At 44.4% G+C, this 16222-nt stretch overlaps 1 protein-coding gene across 1 annotated transcript; it reads left to right on the top strand.

Moving 5' to 3' along the window:
• Window positions 1-1650: 1650 nt before the first annotated feature.
• Window positions 1651-15991, top strand: ttc9b (tetratricopeptide repeat domain 9B). The gene is made up of 3 exons (XM_067974755.1): window positions 1651-2298; window positions 13390-13572; window positions 15795-15991. The coding sequence occupies exons 1-3, from the start codon at window positions 1713-1715 to the stop codon at window positions 15887-15889; spliced, it is 864 nt and encodes a 287-aa protein (XP_067830856.1). The 5' UTR covers window positions 1651-1712; the 3' UTR covers window positions 15890-15991.
• Window positions 15992-16222: the final 231 nt, after the last annotated feature.

Here is a 16222-nt window from a genome sequence, read left to right as displayed (position 1 = left end):
GGATGTTGTCCAGGTCTTGCTGCATGTTGTCCAGGTCTTGCTGCATGTGGGCACGGACTGCTTCATTATCTGAGGGGTTGTGAATGGAACTGAACACTGTGCAATCATCAGCAAACATCCCCATTTCTGACCTTATGATGGAGGGAATGTCATTGATGAAGCAGCTGAAGATGGTTGGGCCTAGGACACTGCCCTGAGGAACTCCTGCAGCAATGTCCTGGGCTGAGATGATTGGCCTCCAACAACCACTACCATCTTCCTTTGTGCTAGGTGTGACTCCAGCCACTGGAGAGTTTTCCCCCTGATTCTTATTGACTTCAATTTTATTAGGGCTCCTTGGTGCCACACTCGGTCAAATGCTGCCTTGATGTCAAGGGCAGTCACTCTCACCTCACCTCTGGAATTCAGCTGTTTTGTCCATGTTTGGACCAAGGCTGTAATGAGGTCTGGAGCCGAGTGGTCCTGGCAGAACCCAAACTGAGCATCGGTGAGCAGGTTATTGGTGAGTAAGTGCCCCTTGATAGCACTGTCGACGACACCTTCCATCGCTTTGCTGATGATTGAGAGTAGACTGATGGGATGGTAATTGGCCGGATTGGATTTGTCCTGTTTTTTGTGGACAGGACATACCTGGGCAATTTTCCACATTGTCGGGTAGATGCCAGTGTTGTCGCTGTACTGGAACAGCTTGGCTAGAAGCATGGCTAGTTCTGGAGCACGGCTTCAGCACTACAGGATGTTGTCAGGGCCCATAGCCTTTGCTGTATCCAGTGCACTCAGCCGCTTGATATCACGTGGAGTGAATCGAATTGGCTCAAGACTGGCGTCTGATGGCGGGGATATCGGGAGGAGGCCGAGATGGATCATCCACTCAGCACTTCTGGCTGAAGATAGTTGCAAACGCTTCAGCCTTGTCTTTTGCACTCACCTGCTGGACTCTGCCATCATTGAGGATGGGGATATTGACGGAACCTTCTCCTCCCGTTAGTTGTTTAATTGTCCACCACTATTCACCATGTCCCTTGTAACTCTTTACAGCGAGCCTGGGTGCTCGCTGACCACTTGTTCTCCTGACCCAGGACCACAAAGGGAACACAGAGAACAAAACAGTTTGAATGTGTGTTCATCGTGTCCAGGCTGCCTTTGGTCTTCTGATTTGTACCGTTATACGTCTTTATTGATTGTAGCAGGAGTTCGTTGCATCAGCCCACTGGGGACACTCAGAACAACACTGCAGAACTGCAGCCCCGCCTCACCGGTTACAACAAACTTCAAAAAAATGCAGTGGTGTTAATGAAAATATTGACTCGGAAGGGGATATAATCCCAACATGGGGCACAGAAGGCATCAAAAGAGCTTATTGATTATATCACCCTTGCAGCACAGCCATACAAATGAATTGTGACAATATGCAGAGTTAAAATATAGATTAGCACCAGATATGCCCTTTGCTGCAAATATATTGAGGGATCACAGTGCAGGGGGACAATGCAACCTTGCAAAGATTGGTGGTGTCTTGGAGCAGATTATTGCCAATGTCCAAACTATTACAGCAATTCCTTCGTGGGTTGCATCAACCCTGTGTGTGAGTGTGTTTTTTTGGTGGGGGGGAGGAGGGAGGGGTTAAATACCTTCAAGGGTTAATGGGGAGAAACGGGCGCTGATGCAGTAAGATTGCCCTGGGAGCTGCGCGCTGTAAGCCTGCGCTCTCCATGGTGCTGAAGGACAGCTTGTGTTACAGGATCTCACCAATTACAGGGGTTAAATCACACAGACAGACGCCCTTATTTATGCACAGCAAATTGCTACAAACCATCAAGAGGCGACAGGTTTCGGATCTGGCACAAAATGGTCTGCCTGTGAGAGAAATGGAAGCCAAAAATCCCCTGAAAACGCAGAGCATCAGTCTAGGGGGCATCGCCAAGAGGCAGCCCGGGACGGGAGCGAGGGGAGCGGGCCAGCCTTCAGCCAGCAGCCGGGATCCTCTGAGGGCTGCGCCGGGCTTCCCGGACCCCAGGAACCCATCAGCCTACCACAGGGACGGGGAGTCGGACAGCGGCTGCAAGATCCAGAAGGCGGTGGGCTTCAAGATCGAAGGGAACCAGTGTTACAAGGAGAAGAAATTCCGGGAGGCGATCGGGAAGTATCACCGGGCGCTGCTGCAGCTCAAAGGGATGCGGATCATCGAGGCTTCGGGTCCAGAAGTGAGTGCATTGAGCAAAGCACACAGCAGACTAACCGAGGAGCAGAAACGACTTATCGAAAGCACCGAGATCGACTGTTACGATAGTTTAGCGGGTGAGCACTGTCATTTTATATAATTTTATTTACGTGAGTTTGCTAGTTACATAAACCTCCTTCAGATCCTAATTGTCCATTAAACCCACAAACAATTTGAGTTGAGCAATATTTTGGGGTCATTGTTGCAAGAACCACAGATTATATTCACTATAAACCCCCTTTATTAATTTACCAGTTTAAAAGAGGTTTCACTGGACATTTAACATCATCTCACCGACCGTCCCAAAATTCATTGGATTTATGACCTGGATCTATCCAGCAATTGAGTCCCTTCTGTAACTAATATTCGCATCTCTGCAAAAGGAATTTCACGTGTGAAATGATATTATGCAGCTAGGAGAGCTTGAGAATTCCTGTAAAAATTCTACAATGAGTGACTTGTACACAGGATATGTGGGATATCTTCCTAAGGATGCTGAGTTCCAGGGATTCCACAATTTGAAAGGCCAACATCAGTCTCTGGATTCCTGCGGGACCCCTGAAATATACCCTGTACGACCCTAATTGTATATCACTGCTGGTCACGCATCAGAAAGATGCTGAGTTATGAGTTAATGGATACAAGAGTGTCATACCGTGAAAAAACATCGTCTCTGGTTATATAATATTCCTTGTAGCATAGAATGAAATAAAATCTGATATTACTGCAGTTCAAATCATGTAGTTTAGTAGCACTTCAAATCACCCTGATGCAATTGCTGTTCATTATGGCATCCACCAGGCAAAAAAGAACACGAAAATGGCATTAAACTGGCCACAACCTCTACCTGTGTATATAATATAATATTGAATAATCTGAGTTGGGAATGCTTTGCAATTGTAAATCACCATTAAATGATTATTATTTGGAACTTGTGGTGTGTCGCTGTTATCTAATGTATTCCAGCCTATGTGTTATGTTGTATATAATCCTATATGATGTATGGGATCTCATTGTAATTTACCATTCCTGATAAACCTGCAGTAATGATATCACAGAGCACTGTGATGTCCTCCAGGGAATATTCAGTTTGGAAATCACTCCCGATGTTTTATCCTTCTTTCCCGAGGACCCTAGCTCAAGCTGAGGTAACTCTCCAGTCAGTATCTCGCCCAAGTGTCGATTCTTCATGTGTTAGCCTAGTAATGAGGACTAGCAGGTTATTAGATCATTGGGGTTATCACGGCTGAACTTAATCTTGGCCAAACCTAACGTTCACACACAGAATGGGTCACTAGATGGTCTGGATGACAATCCTGCTGATTTATCCTTTCCTGTCCCAAGAAAATGGAGACCAGTTGTAGTTTCCCCACTAACACCTCAACTGAGAACAACAGTATAACAGTGTTGAATCTTGGGACTGCCTGCCTGTAAAGCTCAGTATCATACTGGATAGTCCATTTACTCATTGGAGAACTAGTGAAAAACATTAATTGGAAAATATCATACAAAAATATATATTTTATTGACTAATCATCTCAATGGAGGACGTATTATAATCTTAGGATTCAAATGGCATTTATAAACCACTCCAATTTTGATTTCACAAATCTTGATGGGATTTATTTTGTTTCGAGGCCGTATTCCAATCTCGGGGTTCAGAAGATGGTTACAAATGGAACCATTCATTGTGTTACTGCCTTGCTGTACCCTCCTAGCTAGCAGCCATCTCAGCAACAATAAATGAATGTGTGTATCAGGAGGTCTAAACATGCATTTAAATGAGATAAAGGCAAATCCAAAATCATCACCAGAATGGTACAAATGGACACTCCTGCCTCTCTCATAGCCATTTAATTACACACTGTTCACTGATAAATAAAAGTAAAAATCAATTGCTTTTGCTGCCTCAATGTCTTAGTGAGTAAATGTACCAACTGGTATAATACTGAGAAATACAGAACATAAAGATCCCAGTTTCAGTCCCCAGTGGAACCAAGTTAACTGACCTCAGCGGGGGCATCAGTTAGTGTGTTACAATTGGCCTCAATGCCCCAAGCTAGGGAGGGCAAAACCATCCAGGGTTCTCACTCCCCATCGCAATACAGTGTTTTTGATTGAAATATGTGCATGTTTGGACATCCGATGAGGGTGAGACTTGAATCAGCTGTGTCGAACTACCTGCTGACGCTCACAGCCCAGACTCTCACAACAGGACAGACACTGGGCGAGATAGAAGAGACAACATGGACCCATGCCTCATGAGTCCGTGCTTTGTGGCGACCAGAATGTGGAAGATGATTGGATTACTTTAATTTATAATGGAAGTTGCACCATCATTTACACCATAGTGTAGAGGTGAAGTTACAATTCAAAAATCAGTGTTCTGCATAATTATAGCAGGGATTTTACAGTCCTGCAATATCCAATCATGATATTTCTATTGATTTAACTGTGATCTGTTAAATTTTGTATTTGTAATGTCAATAACACAGCAATGACTATAATCTCTAGACTTATTTATAACAATCAGAAAACTGGTTTTAGAAAACTGGTCAATCATGTCTTATAAGGAAAGACTGATGCTTAGCCGACAGGTAATATGAGGGCTGAAGTGGTCAGGTAGCAATGTGTGGTGCTTTAGTGTACAGTGATAAGGTAGAACTTTGTAACCGTGATACTCCCACATGAGAGGAGGTTGTTTCCTTTGAAGAAGAAGAAGAACTTGCATTTCTATAGCACCTTTCACAATCTCAGGAGGTCCCAAAGTGCTTTACAGCCAATTAAGTGCTTTTTGAGGTGTCACTGTTGTAATGTAGGAAACGCGGCAGCCAATTTGCACACAGCAAGCTCCCACAAATGGCAATGTGATAATGACCAGATAATCTGTTTTAGTGATGTTGGTTGAGGGATAAATATTGGCCAGGACACCGGGGAGAACTCCCCTGCTCTGCTTCAAAATAGTGCCATGGGATCTTTTACATCCACCTGAGAGGGCAGACAGGGTTTAATGTCTCATCTAAGAGACGGCACCTCCAACAGTGCAGCACTCCCTCAGTACTGCCCTGGAGTGTCAGCCTTGATTATGTGCTCAAGTCTCTGGAGTGGGGCTTGAAACTATGACCTTCTGTCTCAGAGGGTTGAGTGCTATCCACTGAGCCAAGGCTTTGTGTTTTATGTGTAACCATACTATAAACCTGGTAAAAAGAGTGCCTTTACACACTGATGACAGAATAAACCTACATGCAAATTTACGATAAAGACAGACTCCTGAAGGGGATCAAAACCAAGTCTCAGTTGCCACGGGGCACATGACCCAACATCCCACCTACCTTTTGTACGCTCACCTTTTTGTGGGTCAATTCTAGGTTTCAGCCAGCAATGGGAAGGAGCCAGAGTGGAGATGAGGCACCTTCTCACCGCTATGGAAAGAAACTCGCTTGGCCGACTTCAGTCCATCAATCAGTCTTTACCCACCTCCCAGGTAGCTGTTATAGAGGGACATTGGCAGAGACCAACAACTGGGCTCAGGGGCGATCAGAAAAGGGGAAGAAAGTAACTTTAAAATGGGGGAACAAAAAGAGTTACTAATACAACCTATTTATAGCTCTACTGTAAAGACATTGGGAGAAGATCTCCATGTGCAAAAAAATCATAATTATAATCAAAATTATAAATAGGTTTACAATTCATTACACACTATCACACACAAATTCTTCCCCTTTTGTATAAACACAGTTTTTGTCTTTTATTATTTTCTAATATGCGTATGCAAGTGAGGAAAGACTAGAGATTGTAGTGGAGGGAAGCTGATTAATTATCTGGAAGTTTAAAGGTGGGAATTTAATCGGGGGACAGGGAAGTTGGTCTTGGAGATCTTCAAGTTCTCAGCATTCTGTAAGTGCACCAGTAATTCTCAATATGCTTTTGTCATCTTTGACCTTGCTGTGCAATGGGGGATTAACTGAAAACTTTGGAGAAAAACAACTGGGCCAGGAGACTGGAATTTTCCTGGACCTTCCAGCAGTGTAAGGGTTAAAAGACCAATATGAAGAATTTTATTTAAACACCAATGGTAATTTTTCCTCGGAAAAGTGGAATGAATCCATCATTACAATCTCTGTGATACCTCTTTATACTGTAACGCTCTTAATGCACAAATGTAAATACTCTCAGTTTATGATTGCTCCGAGTTGGAAACTGTATATGGGCATGAATTCACATTTCAAGGCAGAACCTCTGTTTATTTACTGAGCTTGTGGATCAATCCCAGGGGCTTTTTTGTTATTACAGCTTCTGATGTGGATTTTCCACTTGCTGTAACAGCAGCTGCTTGAAGGCTGGGTTTTTATATGTTTGTGTGCGGGTGCGGGCATGTGTGCGGGCACGGTTATATGTTTGTGTATGTGTGTGTGTGGCGTGTGTTTATGCGTGCATGTGTATTTGTGTGAGTGAGTGTGCTTATGTGAGTTTGTGTGTTCTGTTTATGTGAGTTTGTGTATATGAGTTTGTGTGTGTGTATGTGAGCTTGTGTTTAAGTTTGTGTGTGTGAGTTTGTGTATATGAGTGTGTTTGTGTATATGAGTTTGTGTGTGTGTATGTGAGTTTGTGTGTGTATGTGAGTTTGTGTATATGAGTTTGTGTGTGTATGTGAGTGTGTGTATATGAGTTTGTGTGTGTGTATATGAGTTTGTGTGTGTGTATGTGAGTTTGTGTATATGAGTTTGTGTGTGTGAGTTTGTGTATATAAGTTTGTGTGTGTGTATGTGAGTTTGTGTGTGTGTTTGTGTTTGTGTATATGAGTTGGTGTGTTTTGTTTATGTGAGTTTGTGTGTGTGTGAGAGTTTGCGTGTGTGTGTTTTTTTGTGTGAGTTTGTGTGTATTTATATGTGTGTTTGTGGCCCTGCCTCAGTGTACCTCATTGTATCTCTCTATTGGATTCCTGCCCAGCTCTGACTAATGAAGGGCCAAAATATTTATTGATGAGATAATGGCTTAATGAGATCATGCTGGTGGAAAGAGCTGCTATTAAAACATATGTGAGCACGAAATGGGTGGAAACTCACTAACACTTAAAAATTGCAAATGTTTATTGTGCCTGTTGTATTATAATTAAAGCTTTCTGTTATTAGCATATAATACACACTGTACTGGCTTATTAATTTTCAGTTACCAGCTACAAGATTTATATTCAATGTTGGGATTGTCCTCTGTTACAAATCATCAATAACAGCTTACATTTATATCAGTATCTTTAACACAAAATGTGCTTTATGGAAGGAAAGCAGAGAGTGAGGTGAGAAGGGGGAATCAGGAGGGGGGAACCATTTATCTGCATACAAACACTTGACATAATTGTACAAATTTCCATTGCAATCTTTACAGAGGAATTTGAACTAAATATAATAAGACAATAATGATAAATAAAGTAATAACACATCCATTAAAATAACAGACAAAGAAATTTCATCTGAATGTCTTAATGTCACACAGTCACTCTTAACAGTCATCATCATTGATGCAGTGTACGCAAAACATACACAGTGATGGAGAGTGAGATTTGCACAATGACTGTGAGCTCCTCGGAGGGCTGGTTCAGGTGAATGGGATTGGGTTTAAAAGCTGCGTCTGCCTTCTTCTGATGTCCGTTGAATCATTTCTGGCCGTGTCACTGTGGATTTCCAAGGCAGGCTGGTTGTGATAAACGTACAGTGGCAGTGTTGTGATCATTAAACTGTCAGGGTGAGTAGCATCAAGCATCAATGGAGATGCCAGTGATTAGCCTCAGTGCGATCTGTCACTCGGGTTTCAGTCAGGTTCAATGGTGGGTGGGTGAAATTTTCACACTGTGCCCATTTGAACTGCGAAAAATACCCAACTGTGATTATAGATTTTATCCAAAGGAGATTGTATTTGAAGAGAGTACTGGAGCTGTGTAACACTAGGGTGACGTTACAAGTTTGTCACGGGAGGTGGAAGCAATATGAGGTGATAGAATCATAGAAAGGTTACAGCATGGAAGGAGGCCATTCGGCCCATCGAGTCTCCGCCGTCTCTATGCAAGAGCAATCCAGCTAGTCCCACTCCCCCGCCCTATCCCTGTAGCCCTGCAAATTTTTTCCTTTCAAGTACTTATCCAGTTCCCTTTTGAAGGCCATGATTGAATCTGCCTCCACCACTCCCTCAGGCAGCGCATTCCAGATCCTAACCATTCGCTGTGTAAAAACGTTTTTCCTCATGTCATCTTTGGATCTTTTGCCAATCACCTTAAATCTATGTTCTCCGGTTCTTGACCCTTCCGCCAATGGGAACAGTTTCTCTCTATCTATTCTGTCTAGACCCTTCATGATTTTGAACACCTCTATCAAATCTTCTCTCAACCTTCTCTGTTCCAAGGAGAACAACCTCAGTTTCTCCAGTCTATCCACGTAACTAAAGTCCCTCATCCCTGGAATCATTCTAGTAAATCTCTTCTGCAACCTCTCTAAGGCCTTCTCATCTTTCCTGAAGTGCGGTGCGCAGAACTGGACACAATACTCCAGTTGTGGCCGATCCAGTGTTTTATAAAAGTTCATCATGACTTCCATACTTTTGTACTCTATGCCTCTATTTATAAAGCCCAGGATCCCTTTTGCTTTTTTAACCACTTTCTCAACCTGCCCTGCCACCTTCAATGATTTATAGAATCATAGGATCATAGAAGTTTACAACATGGAAACAGGCCCTTCGGCCCAACATGTCCATGTCGCCCAGTTTATACCACTAAGCTAGTCCCAATTGCCTGCACTTGGCCCATATCCCTCTATACTCATCTTACCCATGTAACTGTCCAAATGCTTTTTAAAAGACAAAATTGTACCCGCCTCTACTACTGCCTCTGGCAGCTCGTTCCAGACACTCACCACCCTTTGAGTGAAAAAATTGCCCCTCTAGACCCTTTTGTATCTCTCCCCTCTCACCTTAAATCTATGCCCCCTCGTTATAGACTCCCCTACCTTTGGGAAAAGATTTTGACTATCTACCTTATCTATGCCCCTCATTATTTTATAGACTTCTATAAGATCACCCCTAAACCTCCTACTTTCCAGGGGAAAAAGTCCCAGTCTATCCAACCTCTCCCTATAAGTCAAACCATCAAGTCCCGGTAGCATCCTAGTAAATCTTTTCTGCACTCTTTCTAGTTTAATAATATCCTTTCTATAATAGGGTGACCAGATCTGTACACAGTATTCCTAGTGTGGCCTTACTAATGTCTTGTACAACTTCAACGAGACATCCCAACTCCTGTATTCGATGTTCTGACCAATGAAACCAAGCATGCTGAATGCCTTCTTCACCACCCTATCCACCTGTGACTCCACTTTCAAGGAGCTATGAACCTGTACTCCTAGATTTGTGCACATATACCCCCAGATCTCTCTGTTCCTGTACCCCTTTTAGAATTGTGCCTTCTGAATGAATTAGAATATTGCATAAGGGGTGTACTGACACCCTAGAATACATTGGTCTATATGCAGTTTTGCCTGGAGAACTTTGGTACTGATCCCACACCGTACTTCCCTTCCACCTATGCCCTACCTCTACGTGCAATGCCCATTTCTATATCTACTACCTTTACCCTTACTTCCTATTCCCCTACCGCCCTAAACCTTACCCCCACCTCCATCCCTACCCCATGTCTCTAATTGCTATCTAGATCCCTACTACCTACCCCCTACACCTACCTACCCCAACCCCCGTGCCCCTACATACCTCTCATCCCCATACCCCCTACACCTACCCCTTATCCCCACCACTCTGCACAATAACAATAGCTAAGTAACAATACTAGGAACATTTACCTGCCTCGGTTCTGTAACCCTTAATCCCCTTACCCAACAAAAATCTATCAATCTCAGTTTCGATATTTTCAATTGACCCCCAGTCTCAACAGCTTTTTGGGGGAGAGAGTCCCAGATTTCCACTCCCCTTTGTGTGAAGAAGTGCTTCCTGACATCACCCCTGAATGGCCTAGCTCTAATTTTAAGGTTATGCCCCCCTTGTTCTGGATTCCCCCCACCAGAGGAAATAGTTTCTCTCAATCTACCCTATCAAATCCTTTAATCATCTTAAACACCTCAATTAGATCCCCCCCTTAATCTTCTATAATCGAGGGAATACTGAGCTTCTTGCTCCACAGTTGGGCAATGAACTGACTCCAAACTAATTCAAACTGCTCCAGGATGTGTACTGCCTAGTCTAAGGGCAGTGATAACCTGCAGTGATTTTGGACTCTGATCTAATACTGGGGCTTTGCTTTCTATCGTCTCAGCCCTCAATTGGATTACTGCTGTGTAGTCCCTGCCAGGCATCCATTATTCTCTGTGCCAGCCATCTGCACCCCTCGATTAGATTACCCTTGTAATTACTCCCAAGTACCTACAAAAACCATCCCAACAGCTCACTCGCATTGCTCCCAGGTAGCCGTTATTTTCCATTCATACAGCTTGTCAGTACAGAGTTGAACTCGATTGTCTTTATTCGGCACTATTTACGCAATTGTAGGGGATGGAATTACTTTCTGAAATTCCTTCCCTCTCCCCACCCAGTACCACAAATTGGCTTCATAATTCGAGAATTTCACAATGTTTTCTAAGGTATTTTAATTATCTGTCTGTGTGACTCAGTGGTGGTGTAAATATTATATAAACAGCAGTGGGAGGGATGATAAGAAAAGGATATGTTAATGGGGTGAGATGAGGAGGCTTGTGTGGAGCATAAACACCGGCATAGACCAGTTGGGCCGAATGGCCTGTTTCTGTGCTGTAATCACCTTAACCATGTGTCATCTTATTGAGAGGTTGGGATCATGTTGTGAACTATGAGGGAAATTAAAGCTTCTGATTATTTAAACGCAAGAGAATTGCTGACATTCTCTATATGGAAGTTCCTCTCCATTCTCCCAGGTCCTTTCCCAGGCCCCGTGCATTTCCTTTCTTGCTGGTTGCCTGTAACTTGAAAGGAGGGGTGGGGGGAGAAAGAGTCCTGTTTGATCGTCCCTTCCATGAGATGTCCAACTTTTGTCCAGAGTCCGCGCAGCACGGTTGAGTCACGTGACGCAATCGCCAATACCGGAACTCTGAAGTTAAAAAAAAAACCACAAAATGGTGGCAATGCGCAGCTGTGGGAGCTTTAGGCCGCATCGATCCTGTCCTGTACCTGGCCTACAAGTGGGGCCGTCTGGAGGGAGCTTTACTCAGCAACTAACCTGTGCTGTGCCCGACCTGCGAATTCCTGTCGACGGGCAGGGGACCATTTCCGCCTGCGTCATTGAGCTGTAAAATGGCAGAATGGCTCCCAGCCCCACCCCCCCAACAACCCGATAATCAGGCGGGTTCTATAACGGGCGGGCGATCCGCTCTGCCAGTTTACCACCCAGGCAGTAAAGGTGAGACTTGCCCCCCGCTGTGTGAAGGGAGCTTTAGTCTGCGGACAGGGGAGTACTTGGTGCTGACACCAGGATAAAACTGAGATGAAAACAGGCTTTATATTTCAAAATATAAAATGAACTGAAGCGAGCTTTGTCTGTGTGTGAATTCTGTGGTGGGAGGAGTATTAGCGGTTAAAATTATTTGGGAAAAGGACCTCTACATAACGTCAGCAAGTTTAAGACAAATAGATCGATATGTACTTTGTTTGAGGCATTTACACAAAGCGCCTTGTCACCTTTCAAAGCACTTTACATAAGATTAATTACTTTGACACACAATAACTGTCGTAATGTAGACAAATGCAGCAGCCATTTTGCACACAGCAAGATCCCTCATACTGCAAATGAGACGAAAGATCATTAAAATGTGTTTGGTGGCGTCAGTTGAGAGGCAAATCTTTTTTGAATAGTGCCACAGGATCAATGGAGAAGAGCAGGGGAGTTCTTCCCAGTGTCTCGGCCAATATTTATCATCACCAAAACACAGAAGGAGGCCATTCGGCCCGTCATGCCTGTGTCGGTTCCTCTCCAGAATATCTGGTCGTTATCATGTTGCTGTTTGTGGGATCTTGCTGTGCGCAAATTGGCTGGTCAGTCAACACCTGAAGGAGGGGTAACGTTACGGGTTCTGATCGAGGGTCTTTTCTTTGGCCGACGTTGAGTGACCTACTCTACGATACCAACATTCTCTGCTTTTATTTCAGATTCACTGTTTTTATTTTTTTTATTATTTGGGCCTCCATTTTAAATAGTGCCTCAGGTTTCTCCGATATCAAAGGCGGGGATTAGTTGTCGAAAGGGCAGTCAGAAAATTCTAAACCTTGGCGGCCTCCGTCTCAGGCACCTTTTTCGAAATGCAAAAGGATTGCAAACATGACACAGCAGCAAGGTGAGGAGACAAGACAAGACCAGACTGCTTGTTGCTGTGGAGACAGGGAGAGAGTAGTTCAGCCTTGAGAAAAGGAAATGGCAGAGAAAAGATCGAGTCACTGACTGTGACGGAGACAACAATAGTCTGATCGTTAATGAGAGAAAGCACCTGGGTCTGATCCCACACAGGGTTTCTTGTTTGTTCATCACCCATTACGCATTGAATCCCGAGAAATCGAGAATCATGCAAGAATTTTTTGGTTTAAGTAGGATTTCTGTTTCGAGCGGTGAGAATGTGGAACTCGCTGCCAAATGGAGCGATTGAGGTGAAAAGCATTGGTGCCTTTAAGGCAGCTCTCTCGCCTCGGACTCAGAAGTTCGAGGGTTCAAGTCCCACTCCAGAGAATTGAGCACAAAATCCAGGCGGACACTCCCAGTGCCTGTACTGAGGGAGTGCTGCACTGTTGGAGATGCCGTTTTTCTGATGAGACGTCTGCCCTCTCGGGTGGATGTAAAAGATCCCATGGCACTATTTCAAAGAAGAGCAGTGGAGTTTGCCCCGGTGTCCTGGGCCAATATTTATCCCTCAACCAACATCACTAAAACAGATTAACTGACCATTATCACATTGCTGTTTGTGGGATCTTGCTGTGCGCAAATTGGCTGCTGCGTTTCCTACAGTGCAACAGTGACAACAATTCAAAAGTACTTCATTGGCTGTAAAGCGCTTTAAGACGTCCTGAGGTCGTGAAAGGTGCTACATAAATGCAAGTTCTTTCTTTGTTATTGTCCACACGGAATCTGACCCCACCTTTTCCTTCCTTGGCAGCGTGCCTTCTACAGTCAGAGCTGGTGAACTACGAACGAGTGAAAGAGTACTGTTTGAAAATTCTTGGGAAACAAAAGGACAATTTCAAAGCCATGTACAGAGCAGGCATCGCCTTCTATCACCTGGGGGATTATGAGAATGCCCTGCAGTACTTAAAAGAAGCAAAGGATCGAGAGCCCGCAGGTAAGGATGCACGGCAATGTTTACATTTTTGTTTTTAAACTGACAACAACTTGCATTTAGACAGCGTCCCCCTCCTGCGCAGGATGACATCTTAAAAGGACTTTACAATGAGGAGGAAAGGAATATTGAAAGGGGTAACCGAGGATTGGGAAAAGGGATGGGAATGGAGAGGCTAGGACGGGGAATTGAGGGGGCACAATCAAATAGCAGGATTTTGAAAACAGGAAGAAACGTGGCAAGGTGAAGTGGACTGGGTAGAGAGTTCCAGAGGGTGGGAGTGCAGTGGCTGCCAATGTGAACAAATGTAAGGAGTCTTACAACACCAGGTTATAGTCCAACAGCTTTATTTGAAATCACAAGCTTTCGGAGCTTTCCTCCTTCCTCACCTGACGAAGGAGGAAAGCTCCGAAAGCTTGTGATTTCAAATAAAGCTGTTGGACTATAACCTGGTGTTGTAAGACTCCTTACATTTGTCCACCCCAGTCCATCACCGGCATCTCCACACAATGGTGGTGAAGAGGGATTGAGGGGTGAAGAGGGATCCAGTGTTAGAGAAGTGAAGGATGCTTGCTGAGAAACAAGGCAAGAGGAGATCAGAAAGATAAGACAAAGCCATTAGGGTTTCTCCTTCATGTTTGTTGCATTACCCTAATCCTCGGAGATGATCTTGAGAAGGCCAAACGTACTTCATATATAGTCTTGATACTCCTCCACCCTCCCCAACTCCTAGATGACGACCAGGAGATTTGACTTGTTTGGGCACAATATCATTCCTTATCGTTGGCTTTATTTCAGCTCATCCAAAACTCTGCTGCCGTATCCTAACTCCATTAAGTCCCGTTCACCCATCACCCCTCTGCTCGTCTTGAATTTAAAATTCTCATCTTTGTGTGCAGATCCCTCCATGCCCTCGCCCCCTCCCTATCTCTGTAACCTCCTCCAGCCCTACAACCCTCCGAGATCTCGGCGTTCCTCCAATTCTGGCCTCTTGTTCATCCCCGATTTCTATCGCTCCACCACTGGCGGCCGTGCCTTCAGCTGCTTAGGCCCTAAGCTCTGGAATTCCCTCTCTCAACCTCTCCGCCTCTCTACCTCTCTCTCCTCCTTTAAAACCTACCTCTTTGACCAAGCTTTTGGTCACCTGTCCTAATATCTCCTTATGTGGCTCAGTGTCAAATTATGTTTGATAATCGCTCCTTTGAAGTGCTTTGGTGCATTTTACTATGTTAAAGGTGCTGTATAAAGGCAAGTTGTTGTTGTTTCCTGAATCAATGTGCATAATTTCATGTTTGTTAATAGATTTTCTGTGTAATTTTTTCCCCCTTTGATAAATTATCTCCCACCACCTTGGCCTAGAAGTCTTTGCTGGTCAGGAGCTGAGCCACCAGGCTTGTTCGTGACCACCGCCAATGACTCCAGTAGCAAACCTACAGCGAGTACTTAGGACTGTGAGGCACAAAGCTTCCCTCTGATTTCCCTCCCTCTGGTTCTCCTTCTATCATCCTGGTAATCGCACGATACAACGATAATGGAGTTGACTAATCATGGCGATCAATCTCTATCAATGAGTTGACAACAGACCCAGACATGAGCTGAGAAAAACCCCAGCGGTGGAGAACTTTGGGAACCATAGGTCCAGAGTCATGTGTCCCTCCTAAGCACGTTACACTTACCAGTTCTTTTTAGGACAGCAGGTGCTGGAAATGGTTCTGCCGTTGCCATTTACAGCTCCTCTAGACCCATCTTTTGTTTCTTTATTTGTCCCATTCCCACCCTCCTTGCCTTGCACCATCATCCCTCTTGTCATTTAATCACTCCTGCCCTCCACCCCATCAAAGACCTTCCTTTTTGTTCTTTCCTCGTCTCCTTCTTCCCCCTATCTTTCCCTGCCTCTGTACTTGCTTCATCAGAACTGTAAGAACTCCACGTTCTTACAGTTCTGATGAAAGGTCACCCACCTGAAACGATAACACTTCCTCCCTCCACAGATGTTGCCTGACCTGCTGAGTATTTCCAGCAATTTCTGTTTTTATTCCACTTACCACAGGCCGTGTCGCGTACTGTGTCCCAAAATGTTATAAATATGAGGGAGGGGACAAACGCAGGATTTACGAAAATGATGACGGAGGAACCCACTATGGTACATAAAGGGGAAACGATGGTGACTGAGTCAAGTTTGGGACGTGTCTAAAGTGACCTCACCCGCTCTTTTTTTTTCACAGATACAAACGTGTTCAGATATATCCAACTGACAGAGATAAAGATGAATCGATTCAACCAGAGGGAGCAAGAGGGCTGTAAGGAGATGATCGGTTAATAAGATGCAAGCCACCCTTGGACTGTTTCTCCGTCAAGTGCAGAGTGGAACTAATTTTAACAAAAGCATCAATGTTTGGGCATTATTTTCAGAACACACAAACAGACCGATGTTTCTGGGGAGGGGGGAGGTGCGGGGGTCCAGGGGGGAGGGGGGGAACGGGTGGGTTGGCTGCACACACTTTATTACGGAGATTATTAACGTACCAACAAAGTGGGCTTGGCGTGTCACTGCGAGTGTGAGAGTTTCTCTTTCAGCTCCTTGACCAGAGGGTTGTGTGTTCAAGGAACTCGGCTGCACACCATGTTAATAACCTCGTGCCCCAGGGGTCAA

Source organism: Heptranchias perlo, chromosome 41, assembly GCF_035084215.1.
Source record: "Heptranchias perlo isolate sHepPer1 chromosome 41, sHepPer1.hap1, whole genome shotgun sequence".
Lineage (NCBI taxonomy): Eukaryota > Metazoa > Chordata > Chondrichthyes > Hexanchiformes > Hexanchidae > Heptranchias > Heptranchias perlo.
This window is presented reverse-complemented; position numbering and strand designations above follow the sequence as displayed.

Coding starts and splice junctions, on each gene's coding strand:
- ttc9b (XM_067974755.1), top strand. CDS start 1,713: ATGGTGCTGAAGGACAGCTTGTGTTACAGGATCTCACCAATTACAGGG. Junction 2,299..13,389: donor CTGTTACGATAGTTTAGCGG/GTGAGCACTGTC, acceptor CTTCCTTGGCAG/CGTGCCTTCTACAGTCAGAG. Junction 13,573..15,794: donor AAAGGATCGAGAGCCCGCAG/GTAAGGATGCAC, acceptor TTTTTTTCACAG/ATACAAACGTGTTCAGATAT.